A 20,832-nucleotide genomic window follows, 5' to 3' on the forward strand; every position below is an offset into this window, starting at 1 on the left:
GTGAAGTAAGTCAGTCACAAAAGGACAAATATTGTATGATCTCACTTAATTAGCATAATAGCTAACTTAATAGCTACAATTGCTTCAGTAATTATCTTTTAATTCATGCTGAAAGTTTATGCTTTTTATCTGTTTTGTGGCAACTATTTTTTTCTGGTGAGTTTTCATTATTTATAGGGAATTTGTGACGTTCCTTGTCATATTCCTTATAGTATCTACATCTCTATTCCTTTTATGTTGCTTCTGTTTAAAGGAGTTTGCTTTTCCTAGAGAATCAGAAAAAGGTTTCTGAGGAGAGAATTGTGGGCAGTAGCTTTCCAAGCATTTATAAATCAAGGGCTTCCTTTGCTGCTCCTACAGTGATCAATGGTTTCCTTACAATTTAATGTGTCTCTGTAGCCACATATCCTCTGATTCTCAGAACCAAACCTAGTTCTGATCTTCCCCAATTTCTTCATGGAGTACCTCATAGACTGCCTGTCATATGGGGAAACAAGTGACACAGGCACTTTTAGAAACAGAATTTTTCTGGCCCTTAATGAGATTTGCCAACTCTCTCTCCACTACCCAGATCCAACTCAGTGTTTCCCACCACGTTTTCCTCTTAAACAGGGGCCCTCTCTTTCAGGGAGTTAACAGTTGAGAGAGATTTCTGAGTTCTGCTGTATCCAGTACCCCTTCATACTTCCCACTCACCTGCCACTTTATAGCGACTTCCCTCTTCAGCTTCTGGCCGGGCTCTGACTTGGGAGTTTGTGGATTCTGTTGGTTTTGCTGAAAATATAATTGGTGGGTACTTCTTTTCATTTTGCTGTGTTACCGTTTTTGTTGTTCAAAAGGAACTCCAAGAGAAGTGAGAAAATTCTGTTCCTGCCAAAACCAGAAGTCCAGCTAATATTTAAAAATATATTCCTCCTGATTCTATCCATGAAGAGAAGTTTTTATAAGAAATCTCAGTGTCCGTGTTTAACTGTCAACCAAGTTAATCTTCAAAAATAAAAAGTATAGCATAGACTGCTGAGCGTACTACCTCTTAGTAAGCCCCGCATACTTTTATTAGTATTCGGAATCCTTCTCTTTAATAGCCTGTGCTAGGATGATGCTAAGTTGTAAAGCCAAACCCAATAAACTGTTATACACAGAAGCTATCTTTTTAAAGATTCCAAAGATTTGTCCATCTTTTGCCTCCATCCTTTCGTTTAACAGTCTTCCAGATAACCCACCTTGAACCTGGCATCCTAACTGAAAGCTCTTGAGTTCACAAGGATGTAATTTGCCTGGGCACAAAACCCTAAGCTTAATGTTCTAAATGTTTTTCAGTGTATTGGTGTGAAGTCTGTTTCTTTTCTTTTTCAATGATATAGTATTGTCCGTATATTTATCCAAGTTCCTTTTTTCAATCCTAATCACGTTTATATATTGCTTCCTTTTTTCCCGCCTTGATGTGTTTAGTGTTGTTGTTGTTAGGTGCCATCAAGTCCGTTCCAACTCATAGTGACCCTGTATACAGCAGGACCAAACACTGCCTGGTCCTGCGCCGTCCTCACAATCATTGTTGCAGCCACTGTGTCAGTGTATGTCATTGAGGATCTTACACTCTTTCAGTGACCCTCTACTTTACCAAGCACGATGTCCTTCTCCAGGGACTAATCCCTCCTGATAACATGTACAAAGCATGTTTAGTTTAGTCAGAGGTTTATCAATGTTATCATCCTCTTTTTTAAAAGGAAAACATATTAATTGAGAAAGTTAAATTATTAATCTAACATATCTACAATGTTTTAGATAAATATCCTAATTGCTGCTTTTCTAAGTGAACTGTCTGCATTTGACTTATAGTGGATCTTCATATTCTAGTGACATCACAGCCATATTGACAAGGGAAAGACGGTCAGACTTTATAAACAAGAAAACTAGTACTGACACCACACATAGACACATGCTTTAGATTATTTTGCTAGCAGCAATTATGTTGTCATCACCTTCTCACCACAGCCTAGCAATTTAAGAGCGCTTTTATTCCTTCATTCAGAAAGTATTCATTAAATGCCTACTATTGCCAGGCCCAGTGTAGATGCAAACTGATACAGTGATGATCAGAAAACAGACATGATCCTTACTCTCATGCTCCTTATTGGCCAAGGGGAAGATCAATCACAAAAATAAATGTAAATTACTACTGTGGTAAGGGATAGTTTTGAATTATGTTGGAAGCCCTTCTCTGGTTCTCTGAGAACTATCTGCAAAGGGGCTGTCTCTTTCTTCAGTGGGAGGAACCGTAGCTAAATTCAGCTACCCATGGCACCAAGGTCCCCACGGCTTCTAAAAGATAGGTAGCTGATATTGCTTAGCACTCCCCTAAACAGCTGTCACCTAAGATCAGACTGCTGGGTTCCTGAGCCCAAAATGTTTTTTCCCTGCCTCCTCTCCAGGCAAGACACCCCTCATGCTTCCTTATTAGAAAGGTGAACAACAGGGAGGCATGGTCTCTCCACAAAGTTTAACTAAGCCACTTGGCCCAAATAAGACTCTTTAAAGATGCCAAGAGTGTGGTGACCCAAGCACCTTCTGAACCTTCTGCTCATATGTACAAGCCCGGCCCAAGTGACCACCTTGCTTAGTAACTACAAAGAAGAATACAGTACTGTAACAGCCCATTGACTTAAGAAGTTCAGGGAATCGTCCTCTAGAAAGTGATGGTTGAGATTAGGTTCAAAGGAAGAGCAAGAATAAATTAGACAATAAGCCAAGATTCCTTTATATTCCCATTAATTTCCCAAGTAGAGGGATGAGCATGTGCAAAGGCAGGAATAAACAAAAGGATTAGAAATAAAAAGGATTGGTGTGGCTGGATTACCAAGACGGTCCAAGATGAAGCTGGAAAAATATGCAGGACTGTATCATCAAGGGCCCTGGAGGTCGTGTTTAAAACAGGAGTATTTATATCCTTGTTTGTGTGTGTTGGAGGATAGGTGATATTCATTTTGTCTTCTGAAATCATCCTTTGTTTTCAGTAAGTTAGAAGGGAGGGAAAATGGAAGAAGGAAAACCAGTCAGAATACAAGTATAGTATACTCAGTGAAAGAAAATGGTAATTGGGACTAGGCTGGTGACAAGGATATTGAGGCAAGTGGACAGTTTCCAGAGATTCCAAATCTACAGGACTTGGTGATGGGAGGGGAGTGAAGTGTCCTGAATTGTGTCTAGATTTCTAACTTGCGTAAAAGATGGTGGTTCCACTTACAGCAGCAGGGAAGAAGAGTTGGTGTGTTTACTGTAGGGGTAAGGGTGGGGGACTGGTGAGAAAATGAGTTTGATTTTGAAAGTGCTGTGTATGAAGTATCTTTAAATTATCTAAGTGAAATTGTCAAGTACCAAGTGAGAATGTGGGTCTGAAGCTCATATGGGAGCTCTGGAATGAAAAATATTAATTTAGTAGTCATCTATGCATTTCATTTTACTTGGATTCACAATCAATGCCTATGGAAGCAGCAGTCAAGAAATCAAATGTATTGCATTGGGCAAGTCTGCTGTAAAAAGGCCTCTTTAAAGTGTTACAAAGCAAAGACGTCACTCTGTGGACTAAGGTGCACCTGACCCAAGCTGTAGTATTTTCAGTCACCTCATATGCATACAAAGCTGGACAATGAATAAGGAAGACCGAAGAAGAATTGATGCCTTTGAATTCCGGTGTTGGAGAAGAATACTGAATATACTATGGACTGCCAGAAGAACAAACAAGTCCGTTTTGGAAGAAGTACAGCCAGAATGCTCCTTAGAAGCAAGGATGGTGAGATTTTGTCTCACGTACTTTGGACATGTTATCAAGAGGGACCAGTTCCTGGAGAAGGATATCATGCTTGGTAAAGTAGAGGGTCAGCGAAAGAGAGGAAGACCCTCCACTCCAGGAGATGGATTGACCCAGTGGCTCAACAGTGAGCTCAAGCATAACAACAATTGTGAGGTGGCACAGGACCATTCAGTGTTTTGTCCTGTTGTACGTAGGGTTGCTTTAAGTTGGAACTGACTGGACAGCATCTAACAACAACTGTGTATGAGAGGTTTCCCTGGTATTCAAATGTCTCTTCACTATGCCTCTTCTTCATCTACTCTTTCTATTTTGAAGATCATTTTCTTTAATAGAGAAAATGGTAGAAAAATACAAGTTTGAGAGTTTGACTTTTTGTTTTCCTCCTCCTTCCCTCCCCCCCCTTCTCCTCCTCCTCCTTCATCATCATCTGTTCACATTATACCATCTGCACCAAGCCTTGGGATTTTCCTTTTTTTTAATTTGCTTCAAGCTATATCTTTTAAAAGGACTTTTTCACTGTTCTTGCCTTTTTTTTTTTTTTTAAATTAACAAACTTCATTTTATTCTGGGCTTTAGTGCTCTTGGTGCTCATCACTTTACTTGTATTCTTCCTTGATTTTGAACCCATATCTCATGTTTGAAACAAGTTCCTTTAATTTGAACACTTCAAACCCCTTCTTTAGCAATTCTCGTGGTTTCTTTAAAAACTTTGTTTTTAGTTTCATCTGAATTGATTGATATTATATTATTAGAATGAAGTTTTGTAATCCTACCTTCCTTCTTGAATCATCTTCCCTTTTCCAATATCTAATCAAAACAAGTCTCCACCTTCTCATTCTTTCTTTCTTCTTCTTGCCCCTTCCTCTTTCTTCTCTTCCTCCTCTTCTTCCTCTTCCTCTCCCTTCTCTTCCTCCTCGTCTTCTTCTTCTTGCTCTCGCTCCCTCTGACTTTGGGTCATTTTTTCTTATAGAAAATTAGCCATGATAAAACACCAACACAAATGGTTCTTTAGGTAGATCTACAGCCCACCAGTTCTCAAGAGTTAGGCTATCCTTATTCCTCCTCCACCTCTTCTTTTGAAATCTGCCTTTTGCAGAATTATATATGTGTATATATATATTTCTGTCACAAATTAATAATTTTATTAACATCTTTATTGAAATACAATTCACAAGCCATAAAATTCACCCATTGTAAGTGTATAATTCCATGGTTTCAGTATATTCACAGAATTTTCCAACCATCAACAAAATCTAATTAGTACAGTTTCATAACTCCAAAAAGAAACTCTGTACCCATTAGCAGTCACTCCCTAGTCCTCCCTGTCCCAGCCCTGGGCAACCACTGGTCTATTTCCATCTCTATAAATTTGCCTACTTTGGACATTTCATATAAGTGGAATCATATAATATGTGGTCTTTTGCGGCTAGCTCTTTCAATTAGCACGATGTTTTCAGTGTTCGTCCATGTTCTAGCATGTAATACTTCGTTTCTTTTTAATGTCAAATAATATTTCATTGTATGGGTATACCACAGTTTGTTTATCCACTCTTCAGTTGATGGACATTTGGATTGTTTCCACTTTCAGCTATTATGTAACATTCCTGTTCAAGTTTTTCTGTGAATGTTTGTTTCCGTTTCTCTTGAGTATATGTATGCCTAGGAGTAGATTTGCTGGGTCATATGGTAATTCTATGCTTAGCATGTTGAAGCAAATTAATAATTTAATTATGTTTTTTCTTCATCATTTCTCATTAAAGGCAGCCCGACTCTTATTAATTCCGGAGAGGGGACTTCGGGGGTTTGGTTTTACATGGTGACAGAGGCGAGAAAGGTTTGAAAAGCTTTGCTGTACACCAAAATTGGACAGATATGCTGTGGATAAAATTTCAGTGGACAAGGGCTAAGGGCTGGTCTCCTCTTATGGTTGTCCCTTTCACTTGGTAAAGGTGGAGTGTAATAACTGCTGCATGTGCAAATCCCAGGAAGTAAAGCGCCTAGGAGAGCATGCCCCATCTGGAAATAAAACACATTTTAACTAAGCGAGATTTTCTGCAATGTTTCTCTAGTAAAGTCAACTTTTTAAAAATAAAAGTACTTGCCCAAAGTTTTCTAAAACTTGTTCAGTACTTTTGGAGAAATTTAATAAATCATTACTATGACTTTTCTTTTCCTAAAAGAGCATTTTATGTCCAAAGGAGAGATACCTATTGCTATTTAACTCCTGAAGCCTTAAAGTTTTTTTCTTTATTAAATATTTGGATGTTATATACGATTGGTCTATCTATGCACATTTATTTTCAAAATTGTAAAAATGCATCTGTCTTTCCATCACTAGTCAGAAAATCAGGCATTCTTTCTTTAGCAAATCATGGGGATCACTCCTCCATGTGGATTTCTCTTTGGCAGAATATACATTATCCCCTATATGTGCTGCAAAGTGAATCATTAGCCTAAGAATCCACCAAGATAATAAAAGATAGCAATGTAATTTTGCAGGAGCAGTTAGCATGTAGTACACTATAACTGCAACTTCTATGGCAATTGCACAGGCGTAGAAATCTGCACTAAGTATTCACTGTATGTTTTTCTTCAGTTATATGATTTAATTTCATTAAGTAGCCACAGATGAATGAAAATGCAAAGTTGCAGTTCTAGAGTTGTGAGTGATGGCCAACCACTCCTCCCAGTCCTTGTGTTTACTGCCTTACTCACCCACTTAGCATTGGCAAATCGTAGAGAGAAGCTAAATGCTCTCAGCTGCACTACACCAAATCAAAGCTGAGATGAATAATGAACTTAATTTTCCATAAAGACATTCTGTTTGGCATTTCAGCTAATAAGGTAAGCTAATAGCAATTCTGGGCTATGGAAAGGAAAAGAAATAGTCTCTGTGTTTGGTTTCTGGGCTAATCCATAATTTTTCTTTTAACATGGTAGAGTTAATTTCATGTTTCATGATGTCTGTGAATTTGGGATGAACAATTTTAAAAAAGAGTACCCCCAATGTACCTTTTCCTTTGATTAGGTTGCTTATGATACTAGAAGGACTAAGGGGAAATTTGAGCTTTTTAGTAAGAATGACATCTATATCGTAATATTTTTATCATGTTTAGTGCCAAGTGAATTTAGTAAAACAACAGAATATTTAGATGCAGAAAAAATAGGCAAAATTATTTAAACGATGATTACTGAATATATTTAACATGATATATTATAAATTAATGTTGAATTTACTCTGAGGAAAACAGAATACATATATCATACTGGTTTCTGAATCATTTCATTTCTAAGTACATGTTATTCTAGAAGGTAGTAATTTTTCAATTGCTAAAATTATCCCACGGCTCCAGTTTAAGTGGGTTTTATTTTGTAAAATTGTATTTTAAAAATAGTAGCATACTGGTAACGTGAATTTTCATTATTACTTTCTTGATTTACCCTGGCTGCAAAGATTTCAGTTCACGTGAAAAATGCACTTGTCCACTGAAGTTCATAGACTTACAAACTACCAAACCTCTCTCTGGCTTTCATTGCTACCTTGACTACTATATCTCAAAAACAAAAGTGATGGAACAGTTATTAAGCTGGCTATGCTTTTTATGATATAGCTTTTCAGTGTTTAACACAGAGTATTTTTGTTTTAATCAGATCATAGCACAAATCCCTGAATTAGCAAAGGCTTAGCAAGATGGCTAGTATACTTTTTTCTATAAGAAAGACAAAAATGAAAAATATAATTAAGATTTATGTTTTCAGGCCTTCTGGGCTCACTGCCATGTCACCTGAAAATCAGAGACCCTATTCTCTCAAACTAGGTGACCTCAAAAGATATTTCTATTCAGAATGTCTATTCAAAAACGGCCAAAGGATATGGCAAATTTCAGAGAAATGGAGAGGAAATTTTCCTCCTGTTCTTGTTTTGTTTTTATGCAGGAAAAATAAGCTGTGTGTACTAGATGTTTTTGTTTCATTTAAATCTTAACATCACAATCATGGTTTTACAGAAAAAGAAAGAACTTTTATTTCCCACTTTTAAATTGTTCACAATGTCTGTTTTTCTGAGAGGTGTAAACAATACGCTAACTGAACAAAAGTATTTAGCTACCACTAATGACTTACTTCCTTCTAAAATATCATGAATGGTCCACCTACAAATTTTGGGCATTTCTTGAAATGCCTCTAATTTAATCAACCTATGAGAAGTAGGAGGATGGTGTTTTAGTCTATCACAGTTAATTTTAAAGAGCACCAGGACAGATATGTGTTACCTATTCATACTTCAAAATTTTTTGAATATATTCAATTCCATGGCTATTCTGTTTGTAGGACCCTACTGGAAGCTCAAACCTGGTGAGTTGTTTTGAATTTGAAAGGTGCTCATTTTATTTTCCTCTTTTCTCCCTTTCCCTCACAAGTCATCACTCCAGACTGTCTTCAGCTGCCTCTTGCACTTCTTTGCTTATTTAGCTCTGACATTTTCCCATTTCCAGTCTCTCCAGTATTGCTAGTCCAGAACATATGGATTTCATTGTGTTCCTTTTAAAGCTGGCGGAAACTAATGAGCTAGAAAACAAACCTTTTTTTACCACCAAGGTATTGTCTTCTGTTTCTTGCCATTTTTACAATAAGAAGACTTTTGTGAAACCCTGGTGGCATAGTGGTTAAGAGCTATGGCTACTAACCAAAAGGTCAGCAGTTTGAGTCCACTAGGTGCTCCTTGGAAACCGTACGGGGCAATTCTACTCTGTCCTATAGGGTCACTGTGAGTCAGAATCGACTCAACAGCAACAGGTTTGGTTTCTTTTGCTGTTGTTTTGTTTTGTTTTATGGCTTTTTATCCACTATGGCCACCTAAAACCAGACTGATAGTGAAAATGTGCAAGGCTATTGGGCCAGCATTCTTTTCTTTTCACAGTTCTTTTTTTTCTTTTTGCAGTGGTCTACCCACGCATGCTTCAAGATGAGGTGCAGAGTTATTAGTCCTTCCAGGCATTCTTAGCAATGCAAAAGCAAAGCAGGCATTACTCATAGAATCACACGCTAATGCTGTATGTTAATTAATGGAGAAAAACCAGAGAAAACAGCACTGCTTTCTCTACACACACATACACACACACACACACACACACACACACACACACACCAAAGACCATGGAGCCACCACCCACGGAGGACAGTGGCGACAAAAGCAGCAGCATTGTCACAGATGGCCCGCCACCACAAGAAGTTCTTGGCACCATAGCAAGGAGGCCTGAGCAGAAGGCAGCAAGCAGATTTGTTCCTAAATGCATGCAAAACCCAGTCTTGCGGACAATCAGAATTAACTGGAGGACAAGCAAAGATGAGACAGGACTAAAATATCACTAGGCATGTTTATTATTGTCAGTGTGACCTCATTTATGCTCACAGGCTGGGGGACCCAAGGGTATCTGGGTTAGAAAAATAAAGGCATTACTCAAAACCTATTCTGTCCAAAACTGTGCTCAGTATCTTCCCCAGAAACTTCCTTATCCTGTGTTTCTATCTCTGTAAAGGGCAACACTATCTACCCATTTTTTTTAGCCCAAAAACATGGCAGACAACTTTGATCCCTCACTCTCATATCATGTCTCCAAGGAAAACTCATAAAAGTTGATTGAATTAAAGGATGAATGAATGAGTGGAAAAATCACCAAGTCCTTTAAATTTTATTTCCATTCACTTCTCTCCATTCCCTCTGTCACACTGCCAGTTGAATCTCTGTTATTTCTCAGTTCTCACATAGCTTATTGTAAAGACTTCGTAAGTGGTCTTCTTGCCTCTGTTATGTGCCGTTGGGTCAATTCCGACTCATAGTGACCCTATGTACAACAGAATGAAACACTGCCTGGTCCTGCACCATCCTCACAATCTTTGCTATGTTTGAGCCCATTGTTGCAGCCACAGTGTCAATCCTTCTCCTTGAGGGCCTTCCACTAGTTTCCCTTAATCTAGTCCATTCTGCACACTCTAGATTTTTCTGAAATAACAAATCATTAAATCTTCTGCATAAAAATCCTTCAGTGGTTCTTCAGATAAAGTCCAAAGCTCCTAACTTAGAGGGTCTGACATAATTGAGGAGCTTTTTTTCTTCACAGCCTAGTTTCTTAACACTCTGTATTTCAGCCCTATGGATCTTTTTTTTTTTTTTTTTTGGAGCCCTGGAAGCACAGTGGTTAAGCATTTGGCTGCTAACCAAAAGGTTAGCAGTTCGAACCCACCAGCCGCTTCTTGGAAACCTTATGGAGCAGTTCTACTCTGTCCTATAGGGTCGCTATGAGTGGGAATGGACTCGATGGCAATGAATTTGGTTTTGGGTTTGATCTACTTTTAACTTCCTCTGAGGTGCCATGTTCTCTTGTCTCAGGGCCTTTGCATGAGCTGCTCTCTCTTTAATTTTTTCTATCTACCCACCCCAACCTCCTCTCTTCCTTAGTTAACCCCTTCTCAACCTTCTGGTCTCATCTAAGATGGCACTTCTTCCAGGAAGTCTTCCCTGACTGGCCAGGCATGTCAGGTGCTCTCTTCCAATATGTTCTCATAGCATCCATTATTTCCTTACCATAATTTTTATATTTTATATAGGATTATGTGTTTACTTGTTGAATCTTCCACTAACCTGCCAGTTCCATGAAGGTGTAGATCTAGTCTCTCTTATCACAGCTGTGGCCCATGATCAAGCACATTGCCTGGCACAGAGTAAATTCTATCTGTCTAGACTCCTTAACAAGCTTTATTGCCTTTTGTGTTGATGAGATTGAAGAAACTGAATGCAGTGATTCTTTATGTCACTCATCCCTGCAAAGTACTGTGCTAAGGTGGTTCACATAAATTCTGACCAAAAGGTCAGCCGTTCAAATCCACCAGCGGCTCCTTGGAAACCCTATGGGGCAGTTCTACTCTGTCCTGTACTGTCACTGTGAGTCAGAATCGACTCAACAGCAATGGATTTGGGTTTGGGTTTTCACATTATTATTCCCATTTCATAAATGAGAGAAATGAGGCTCAAGTTGCCCAGTCAGCATTGGTATTAAGGAGTAGCCCCTCTGCTCTGTTTGAGTCCAGGAGCCAGAACTTTCTCTTCCCCTCGTGGTCTACTGCTTCCTCAGAATGAGAAAATTCAGCCTTAAAAATAAATTGGGACCTTAGAAAAATCCTTGATTTTCACTGCCTGCCTGTGATCACTTACTTTCTGACCTCCAGTGGTCTGCCCCAAGTGTATTTTTCCTCACTATTAATCTGAAAGTACTTTTCTTTGTGCTGTAGTCTTTATTCTCCAGCTTTTTTCTTCAGCCCCTGTGTCTACAGGGGTTTTCTTTCTTTCTGTCTCCATAGTGAAAGTAGCTGGGCCTTCCATTTCTGTTTCTCTCCCATTGTTCTTTCCACCAAGGATTTTTTTCCTGGTCCTGCTCTGTGATTACTCTTTCCACGGTGCTGTTCGCTGAGCTCAGTTGGTCCTTAGTGTTCCTCCACCTTAGCCTGACGTCAGACTACCTAGCGTGCCCCCACCGATCTTTGACTGGAGAAGCAAATTGCTGCTTGTTACCACCTACCCACTTAATTAGCAGTGCTCTCTGCGGGAGAAATATCTAGAAGTACAACTACAGAAGGGCCTTGTACAATTTCTGTGATGTTTTCCATTTCATGTTGCCTATGATAGTCTTTGGGGTCCTTATGATCCAAACCAGCACACAGATGCTCCCAGTCACAAAATGTGCGACAATACAGCACTGTGTGAGGTGTGGGCAAAGGCTTTCAAATTGGACGGACCTAGGTAGAAACCATTTCTCTATGTGACTTTGACCAAGTCACTTAACTTTTCTGGGCTCAATTTATTCGTCTGTAAAATGGAGTAGTAATGGTGTCTATGTCATACAATGATGTCTGGCACAGAGTAGGTACTAACTGGCAATAGTGAGGATTTTGGTGGCTGTGGTAGGCAGAATAATGGCTCCACATATGTCCACACCCTAATCCCAGGAATCTAGGATTGGGTTCCAGGGATTAGGTGAATGGTACCTTATATGGCAAAAGGGACTTTGCAGTTGTGATTAAATTAAGGATCTTGAGATGGGGCATAATCCTGGATTATCCAGGTGGGTCCAGTGTAACCACAGCAGTCATTATAAGAGGGAAGCAGAGGGAGACTTGACCACAGAAGGAGATGATGTGACCATGGAGGCAAAAAGAGATTTGAGATACTATGCTGCTGGTTTTGAAGATAGAGGAAGGGGCCATAGCCAAGGAATGGAAGGAATGCAGCTCTAGAAGGTAGAAAAGGCAAAGAAATGGATTCTCCCCTGGAGCCCCCAGAGGGAGTGTGGCCCTGCCCATAACTTGGTTTCAATTCAGTGAAACTATTTTGGACTTCTGGTCCTCAGATCTGAAAAAGAATAAATGTGTATTGCTTTAAGCCACTAAATTTGTCATAATTCGTTACAGCAGCCAGAGTAAACTAATATAGTGATGATATTTTGGGAAATGAAAGATGACTCCAAATGAGCTAATAAAGAGAAATAAAATGTTAACATAAGAAAAGATATTACAAAGGCTGATAGTGTGGGGTGGAGAGACCTTCTAAGTATTAAATACATGCCTAGAATATACAGCTGGAGCTGTCACAGTGCTTTTGGGTTACAGGAAGTCCAGAAGGAGCAGGTCAAAGTGTGAAGTCATCTGTGGGGCTTTTAGACATAAACAGAAGTGGAATCCCCTGTTCAGAACAGAGTAATCAGTTCAGAAGAAAGGCTGGTTTGGGGAATTTCCCTGGGCAGCCAGGTATGCTGCTGAGGAAGGGTGCAATGGCTTAGAAACTCGTAGAAAAGAGGACTTGTGTCCCAGAAACAGAAGGAGACATTTTCTCTTTTCTCAGTGCCACACTGGTGATAGAAAATTAGTGACAGTTTGAGAAAAGAAATCCTGAAAGTGACCTCTTGGGCTTTAAACCAAGTCGAGACTGTTAACATGAAACTGAGTACTTTATCTATTTCTAGGCGTTCCCTGAGAGCTTTAAATCTGAAGTAAAATGTGTATAGTTTGACGCTCAATGTGTTGTATGTACATTTGGTATTTCTTACAGAACATGCCGTGCCTTTCCTATGCCCATGCCTCCAAGTATGTTCTTTCCTGTCCTCTGACACTCTCTTCTTCTCCTTTTGCCCAGCTGGCCAAGACTTGCTCATCACTCGAGACCCAAGTCAAGTATGACCTCCTTGAACTACGTTCCATGCTAATTGTGCTGGCTACATATGCATTTCCTAGTAATTTCCACACTTTATAGTTAACTACACTTGGGTGCTTGTTGCCTCCTCCTCGCTGCTAATTCTACCTCTCCCTCTAATAGACAGAAAGACCCCTGAGGGCAAAGACCAGTCTATTTATACTTCTGCCTTCTACTTTCCCAGTGCTCAGCATATAGGAGTGCTCAATAAATGTGAGTGAATGGATAAATTGATTAATTAATTGTACCCTGTGGACAGAGTTATCATAGGATAAATAAAGTAATAAAATTCATGAATCCTAAGATCAGTGTCTAAAGAAAAGAAATCTTTTCACCCTGTCCTCTCAAAAGCAAGAAATTATAAAAGGGAGAACCTCAGAATTGCTTCATGCATGGAACAGGTACAAATTCCCTCTATTATCCATTTTATGTTCAGCATACAACTCAAATTTAAGAACAAGTTTTCTTCATTTCCGGCTCTTACTTAACCATCTCTTTTATGACTTTTTTTTCCTTATAGAAAATGGAGAGACCAAGGCAGCCTATAAAAGAATAAGAAAACACCATGTTAAAATGCACACTAACTCATTTTCAAACATAAAACCACAGGTTGGTTTTTTGTCTCTTGTATTTCACATTTGAAAGAAAATTTTCTAAGTTTCACAATTTTTTTTCTTAAATAAAATTGTCATGTTCAATGCAAAATCTATAAATGTACATTACTATTTTCTTCTTATTACAGAAATAAATAAGAAGAACAGTAGTAAAACATGTGAAATACACAGATTATCTCATATGAATTAAACTTATCATTAATAAGTTATCAAGCGATTCAGTATCTACAGCATCTACCCACACCAAGCAAGCAACTAAAAAGGACACCTGAGTATGTCTAAGTCTCAAGAACAAATTATAAACTCCTTTATCTTCATTCTGGGTGTCCCTGGGTGGCACAGTTAAAGCACTCGGCTGCTAACAAAAAGATAGAAGTTTTGAGTCCACCCAGAGGTGCCTTGGAAGATAGGCTTGGCGATCTGCTTCTGAAAAATCAGCCACTAAGACCCTATGGAGCACAGTTCTACTTTGACACACATGGGGTCACTGTGAGTTGGAATCAACTAGTCAGCAACTGGTTTAGTTTTGGTTTTATCCTCATTCTATGTCCATCTTAAGTATTTGGTAAATTTAGAATTACACAGTTAACAACCTAGCTCCAGGAGTTTACTCACTGACATGAACAGAAAAAGTTGTATCTTTCTTCCAGACAGGGTGGTAGTGGGGAAATGTGAAATCCCACGCACCACTCATTAATCAAACATGGAGTTTTGAACACTTTCTGCATGTTCAAGGCATAATACCAGGCACTGTCTGAGATACCAATATGTGCACCATCACCATCCAGTCACGGGTATTGAAAAGCTGTGCTCCACAATGGCTGGTATTTTTGTACCTTATTTGCTCATAAACCATACAATGAAGTATTTCTTAACAACTGAAAGCCCTGATTACCCTTTGCTGTCCAGTCAATTCCGACTCATAGTGACCCTATAGGACAGAGTAGAACTGCCCCATAGGATTTCCAAGGCTGTAAATTTTTACGAAAGCAGACTGCCACATCTTTCTCCTGCGGAGTGTCTGATGGGTTTGAACCACTGACCTTTCGGTTAGCAACCAAGTGCTTTAACCACTGTGACACCAGGGCTCCCAAAGACCTGATCAGTGGGATTAAAAATGTTGACTCGCTGAAAACAACCTTGAAATGGGATTTTAATGCTTGCTTATGTCAATAGACTAGTTACATTTTTGCTAGTGCTAATTAGTCTATGGAGTCCTGGTGGTGCAATGGTTAAGAGCTGGGCTGCTAACCAAAAGATCAGCAGTTCAAATCCACCAGCCGCTCCTTGGAAACCCTATGGAGCAGTTGTACTCTGTCCTACAGGATTGCTGTGAGTCAAAATCGACTTGACGGCAATGGGTTTGGTTGTTGTTGCTGTTTTGATTACTTTATAACCATGTCCTATGGTTATGGTGTTAGTGTTATCTTGTTAGGCTAAAAGACCAGAAAACTCAGTTCTCTGGCCCATTATCTGAAGCACACCTGCTACCACAGATTGTTGGCTGTCATCTAAGACAGTTTCTGCATCTGTCTCTCCCTTCTCCATTGTTTTAATTCTGTGGCCCCATCCAATTTACATTACTTTTAAATTACTAAGAGATTAGGTATCATCAACTACTTTCTCCCAAACTACTATGAAATCTAAAGGGAGGAAAAAAATGTTTAGTCTTTGCGTTGACCACTGCCCATGACTTATATGATCTAGGGTATTTTGCTTTCTCAAAATGAAATTATCAATTATTTCTAATGTTTTGAAAAATTTATTATTTTTGAAAGTTTATCAGAAGTGCATGTTTATGAAAAGAAAGAGGATACATGTGTATCATGTATAAAATTAATAATGTCTATTGCTTGCCAAAATTAATGTATTTACACCTGAGTCAAAAACTACATACAAATAGAGCTAGAAAGAGTCATAAGAGGGAATATGCTTAAATATCATCTTATGACTAAATGTTTCCTTTTCATAGAAAAGAAATAATCACTCTACAGTATTGAAGAGGGAGACTTAATTCATTACAATGGAAGTTTAAGCATACAAGGTAGTCCCTGGGTGGTGCAAACGGTTACATCACTCGGCTGCTAACCGAAAGGGTTGGAGGTTCGAGTTCACTCAGAGGCACCTCAGAAGAAAGGCCTGGTGATCTGCTTCCCAAAAATCAGCCATTGTAAACTCTATGGAGCACAGTTCTACTCTGACACACATGAGTCACCATAAGTCTGATCAGCTCTATGGCAACTGGTTTAAACATACAAGAAAGAGAAGAAGGAAAATAGCATAAGTCTGGATTCCAGAATCCTGCCACATCATACCTCCCAAAATTGGAGGGGAGATGGAAAACACATCCTGAAATCCGCTCCACACCCAAGGCTCCGCCTTATAAAGTTGCTGTGCCATTTATTAGCAAACTTTTTCACATGTAGCAATTGAATCTAGTGAAAGGCTAAATCCTGCCTTTGTGTTAGAATCATTTGTTTTCCCTCGTTCTGAGTTCTTCTGAAGCCAGCCCCCAGGCCTCCAGAGCTGCTTCTTTGTTCATCATTAGTATTTATCACATATACCGAATGCCACCGGGTGCTCAGAACTGTACAGTGAGGTTCAAAAAGAAAACACAAAATCCCTGCTCTTTCAAGGCATTCAGAGTCTACGGAAAGGAAAATACAGTAGTGACAAGATAATGTATGCGGCAGGGGGGCCACTTAGGCTCCCTCGGGGAGGTAGATTCTGAGCGACATGGAGGAATGTGTGGTTGGGAAGGCCTCTTCCCTTGTAACCTGACCCCCGCCTGCCACCTGCTGTGCCTTCTGACCAGCAGGCTACCACAGGGAAGAAGCAGGTGGCAGGCCTGACAGGGAAGGTGGGTGCGAGGTATTCAAGTCACACCACAGGAGGAGGCAAAGTTCAGGTCCTCTGCTGTGGGCAAATGTCATTCACCCGAGGTCTGCATGGTGGCATTCAGGATTAGGAGAACTCTAGACGAGGAAGACAAATAATCTAATCCCATTATCTTTTATGAGAACGTCCATAAACTGAGGGTGGATGTGTGTTACAGCGATAACACACAGCATGCCTCAACGGCCCCGATTTCCTCTTTCATATGTCCCAATAAATACAATTTCCTCCTCAAGTCTGTTTTTTTAATAAATGAAGTCAGTGGCATTCTAAGAGAGGTGTGCTTTTTCTGGGTGAGAAAGTGATGCATTTGCTTTCATTTCCTCCTGGTGTTGTAATCCTTCGCCATCAGCAATGGAGCCGAGATTGGAACACTGATTTTAATATTTCATACTTTAATTGACAATAGTTCTCCTGTATATCTACTCAGTTTGAAATTTCTGGTGACAGTGTATTTTCAGCTCAACCTATTTTAATTTTTATCCTAGATTCCGTGGGATCCTATGACAGCAGGTTTAAGGTTAATATTAACTACCTTTTATTTTTCGCAGGTTGGTATAAACATTATTAAATAGATCTATAAAGTCAGGTAAAATATACTCAACATCATCCTCATATTCATTTATTTCTATAACCACAGTGCCTGCTATGTAGCAGGCACTCAATAAACATTTGATGGGAGGATGAGGCGGGAGAAACATAATTCGAAAGGTGAAAGAAGAGGAAAGCCTCCGTATGTAATTATCAGAAAAATCTTTCCAACCATGCTTAGGTTTCCATTAAATTAATTATAATCGCCAAATAGTAAAACTCAGATGGGATGTCATTATATGTCAAACGATTGTGATTGCTTCCTTTCTAATATACTGGTTATATATAAGAAAGGAGACTGACTATTTTAGATCAAGTCCTCATTCCATAAAACTTGCCATTCTTATGTAAGTGGTAAATATGGCATTCAAGTACTGCCTCTGTCTCCAAAGAATATTTTTTGCAAAGCACCCACAAATGTCATCCATCTATTTTTATGTAGAGAGCTGCTGAATAAACAGCTGAATCATCTAAACCCAGTGGGGAAATTCAAAGTTTAAATAAGCTATTTTACCTCATTGAAAATAAGTGATACAGGCTGACACAGAACGTATGGGTTTTTGCATAGTTACATGTAAATTTTCTTAACTTAAATATAAAATTCTAGCCCAAGCTGAAGAAATAAGAAAGTATAAATATATTCTTTAATAATGGTTCTTGGAATTTTTTTTTTTTGTTTGCATTTCTTTATTGTGTTTTAGGTGAAGGTTTATAGAGCAAATTGTTTCTCATTAAACAATACGCATATTGTTTTGTGACATTGGTTGCCAACCCTGTGATGTGTCAACACTCTCCCCTTCTCGACCTTGGGTTTCCCATTTCCATTCATCCAACTTTCCTGTCCCCTTCTGCCTTCTCATCCTTGCCCCTGGTTGAGCTAGATGTACTATTATTTGCTTTATAGGCCTATCTAATCTTTGGCTGAAGGATGAACCTCTGGAGTGACTTCAGTACTGAGTTAAAAGGGTGTACAGGCATGGTTTTTTGAAGATTCTAATTTATGATTCTCTAGTCTAGCTCTCATCAATTTCCAGTTAAAACCTGTTCCTTAGGTTTTCTTTGTAAGTGACTGAATAGTATCTGTGGACTGAGATAATGTAAAGACAACACAAATTCTAAAATACACATCTATAGTAGTTATAGGTTTGGTGTTTTTCATTTAATTTTTTTAATGAAAGTGGGTCTGAGTTTCCCCCAGAATTCATTTTTTATTAAAAGCTATATATGCTAATTGTGAAAAATTTAAACAGTAGCAAATGGTATAGAGGTAAAAGTCAAAGGTCCCTCTTCCTCAACTTCCCCATTCCTGCTTTCCACCGTTATCTTTTTAACATTTTCCTTCTGAAATTTTCTACATATATTCAGCATACACCTATGTATATATAGGTATACATAAACATATGTATTCACACACATATGTATATGTTGTTTGCCATCGAGTCTATTCCGACTGATAGCGACTCTATAAGACAGAGTAGAACTGCCCCATAGAGTTTCCTACACTCCAATCTTTACGGGAGCGTATCACCAAGTCTTTTCTTCCTTGGAGCTCTGGTGGGTTCAAACTGCCAGCCTTGCTGTTAGCAGGTGAGCACTTAACCATTGCACCACCAGGGCTCCTTTTATGTATACACATACGTACGCGTTTTTTTTCTTCTTTTTTAACAAGCTAACAAACTATAGTAAATAGTGTTCAGACCTTGGCCCTAATTACATAATACTATATATTGGCCATCCTTCCATGTTAGCACATACAGATCTACCTGGTTCCTTTTAGTATCTATGAAATGCTTCATTATGTGGGAGTGTATATTCATTTAGCAAATGCTAACACTCATCTACCATGTGCCAGACATATTCCCGGACACTGAGAACATAGCACCAAACAAACAAAACTCTCTTCCCTCAGGAAGATTACATTCTAATATATTAACATCACATCTGAGGAACTAGTACATTAACAATACATACTGAGGAAAGTTATTCACTACCATATTTTTCACCTTTACATACAATGCTGTGATGAATTCTCTAGTAGATAAATCTTTATACCTTTCTTTAGGTGAATACAACAGTTGAATAGATTGCAGAAATTATTTTTATATATTCAGTCTTCCAGTCAATGTTTTCTTTAAGGCATCAACTTCTTTAGAAATGGTTGGTAAATTTTTCATTGTTAATTAAGTGAATATAACAATATAATTTTTACACTAAGGTACTCTATCTTTTGTAAATCCACATTGGTAGGTTACCTTAATAAAGATATTAAAATTTTATCTGAATTGAATCTTTCTGGGTTAGCCTATGATAATGCTCCAAAAGGGAATCAGGTCATATGTCCCAGTCTCCTCTACCTGTGCTGACCACGTGGACTAGAAACTTCGGATTTAAATATGTCAGGATACCCAAATGCCTCCTGGAAAAAATTTTTATATCTCCTTTTGGTTTCTGTGTAACATAAGAATAAAGAAAAGTGGTTTAGTAAATCAAAACAAAACAAACAAATGTATCTTGCCATTCGTAGAAAATTATGCCTCCAACATAATTGGGCAGAAAATCAATTGTTACTTTTGTGATTCTCATTCAGAGAGCCGTTCCTAAAAAACTCCAAATGGGAAAGATCACCTTTGAGGTTCTCTTGCCTCTCCTACCCACGTATTTATTACAACTGAAATCTGGTCAAAATTTATATCTAGGAGCAGCCTTGGATGGAAGTAGAGGAGAAATCCAAGTAGCCAGACAAGTGGATGAGGAGCTAGGTGGTCTTGCCCACTCTGCCTTGTGACTGGGCAGGGGGCACCGACGGAGAAGCCTACTATTTTCTACCCTTCCCCGACAGTGGCCTACCTACCCCTATTCTGTATTCTCTGTGTTTCAAAACTCTCCCAGTGACATCAGGAACTTTTGACTGGTCTGGGTAGGAATCAGGAAACCATTTTTTTTCTTTGATATATGAAATATCTTCTCCTAAAAAAAAAAGTTTCCTGTGGACATTCCAGCACAGAGTTTTTTTGTTTTTTTCTGGATATTGCCCAAACCTGTATCAAAGAAATAATTCTCTTTTGTTAAGTGGGATATCATAAGTGGAGCTTAATTTAAAATGAACACTTTTCTATTGGTTCAGAATGTCTTACTCTGCACAGTCCCACATCTGAGCGGGAGTTTGTCTCCTCACCTAGCTGCAGTTAGGTGTGTATGGATGGGAGACAGTTGGCATTGTTCAGAGGAGGAAGCACGAACATCGGAAGGACCCTAGTCAAACCAGTCACATTAGGTCAGTTTGACTCATTGCCAAAAAGTAAAGAAAAAATCACAAAAGAAAGAAACCCTTTTTAGATGAAATCTATCTGTATTATTATTGTCCAGAAGTGGTTTACAACTTCTGTAATAGGAAAACATCATCTCTGAACATGAAGTGTGCATTTGTGTTCACGTGCGTGTGAAAGGTAGAATACTAAAGACTGAACTGCAGTCAATATTTGGAGACAGAAGGAAAAATGGAGAACACGTGTCAGTAACAAGCGCTCTGGTTACTTTTACATCAAGAGATAATCATTTAACCCTTTTAGCTCAGTGGTGAAGTTACCTTCGAGGTTCACTGTTCAGCCTGGAAGTGGACAGCCCAGTAAAACCATGAGAGTAACGAGGTACAGGAGTCCAGTGACAAGGCCCAGAAGGCA

The 20,832-nt window shown here is 38.8% G+C and overlaps 1 protein-coding gene and 1 pseudogene across 6 annotated transcripts in view; both read left to right on the plus strand.

Annotated features, from left to right (window-relative positions):
- DLGAP1 (DLG associated protein 1) overlaps nt 1-20,832 on the plus strand; it is a 427,582-nt gene that overhangs the window by 32,582 nt on the left and 374,168 nt on the right. For 2 of the 6 annotated variants that reach the window (XM_004388923.2, XM_004388921.2), the window contains exon 1: nt 6,512-6,655. The exons of the other annotated variants lie outside the window; for them this stretch is intronic. In XM_004388923.2, the coding sequence (XP_004388980.1) occupies nt 6,605-6,655 (51 nt within the window). In that variant the 5' untranslated portion in view covers nt 6,512-6,604. Of the gene's footprint in view, nt 1-6,511; nt 6,656-20,832 lie in introns of those variants that run through there. 6 annotated transcript variants of the gene reach the window in all.
- The window catches only part of LOC105756903 (DNA helicase B pseudogene), a 7,750-nt pseudogene continuing 3,320 nt past the window's right edge, over nt 16,403-20,832 (plus strand).

Source organism: Trichechus manatus, unplaced genomic scaffold (genome assembly GCF_000243295.1).
Source record: "Trichechus manatus latirostris isolate Lorelei unplaced genomic scaffold, TriManLat1.0 scaffold00222, whole genome shotgun sequence".
NCBI lineage: Eukaryota > Metazoa > Chordata > Mammalia > Sirenia > Trichechidae > Trichechus > Trichechus manatus.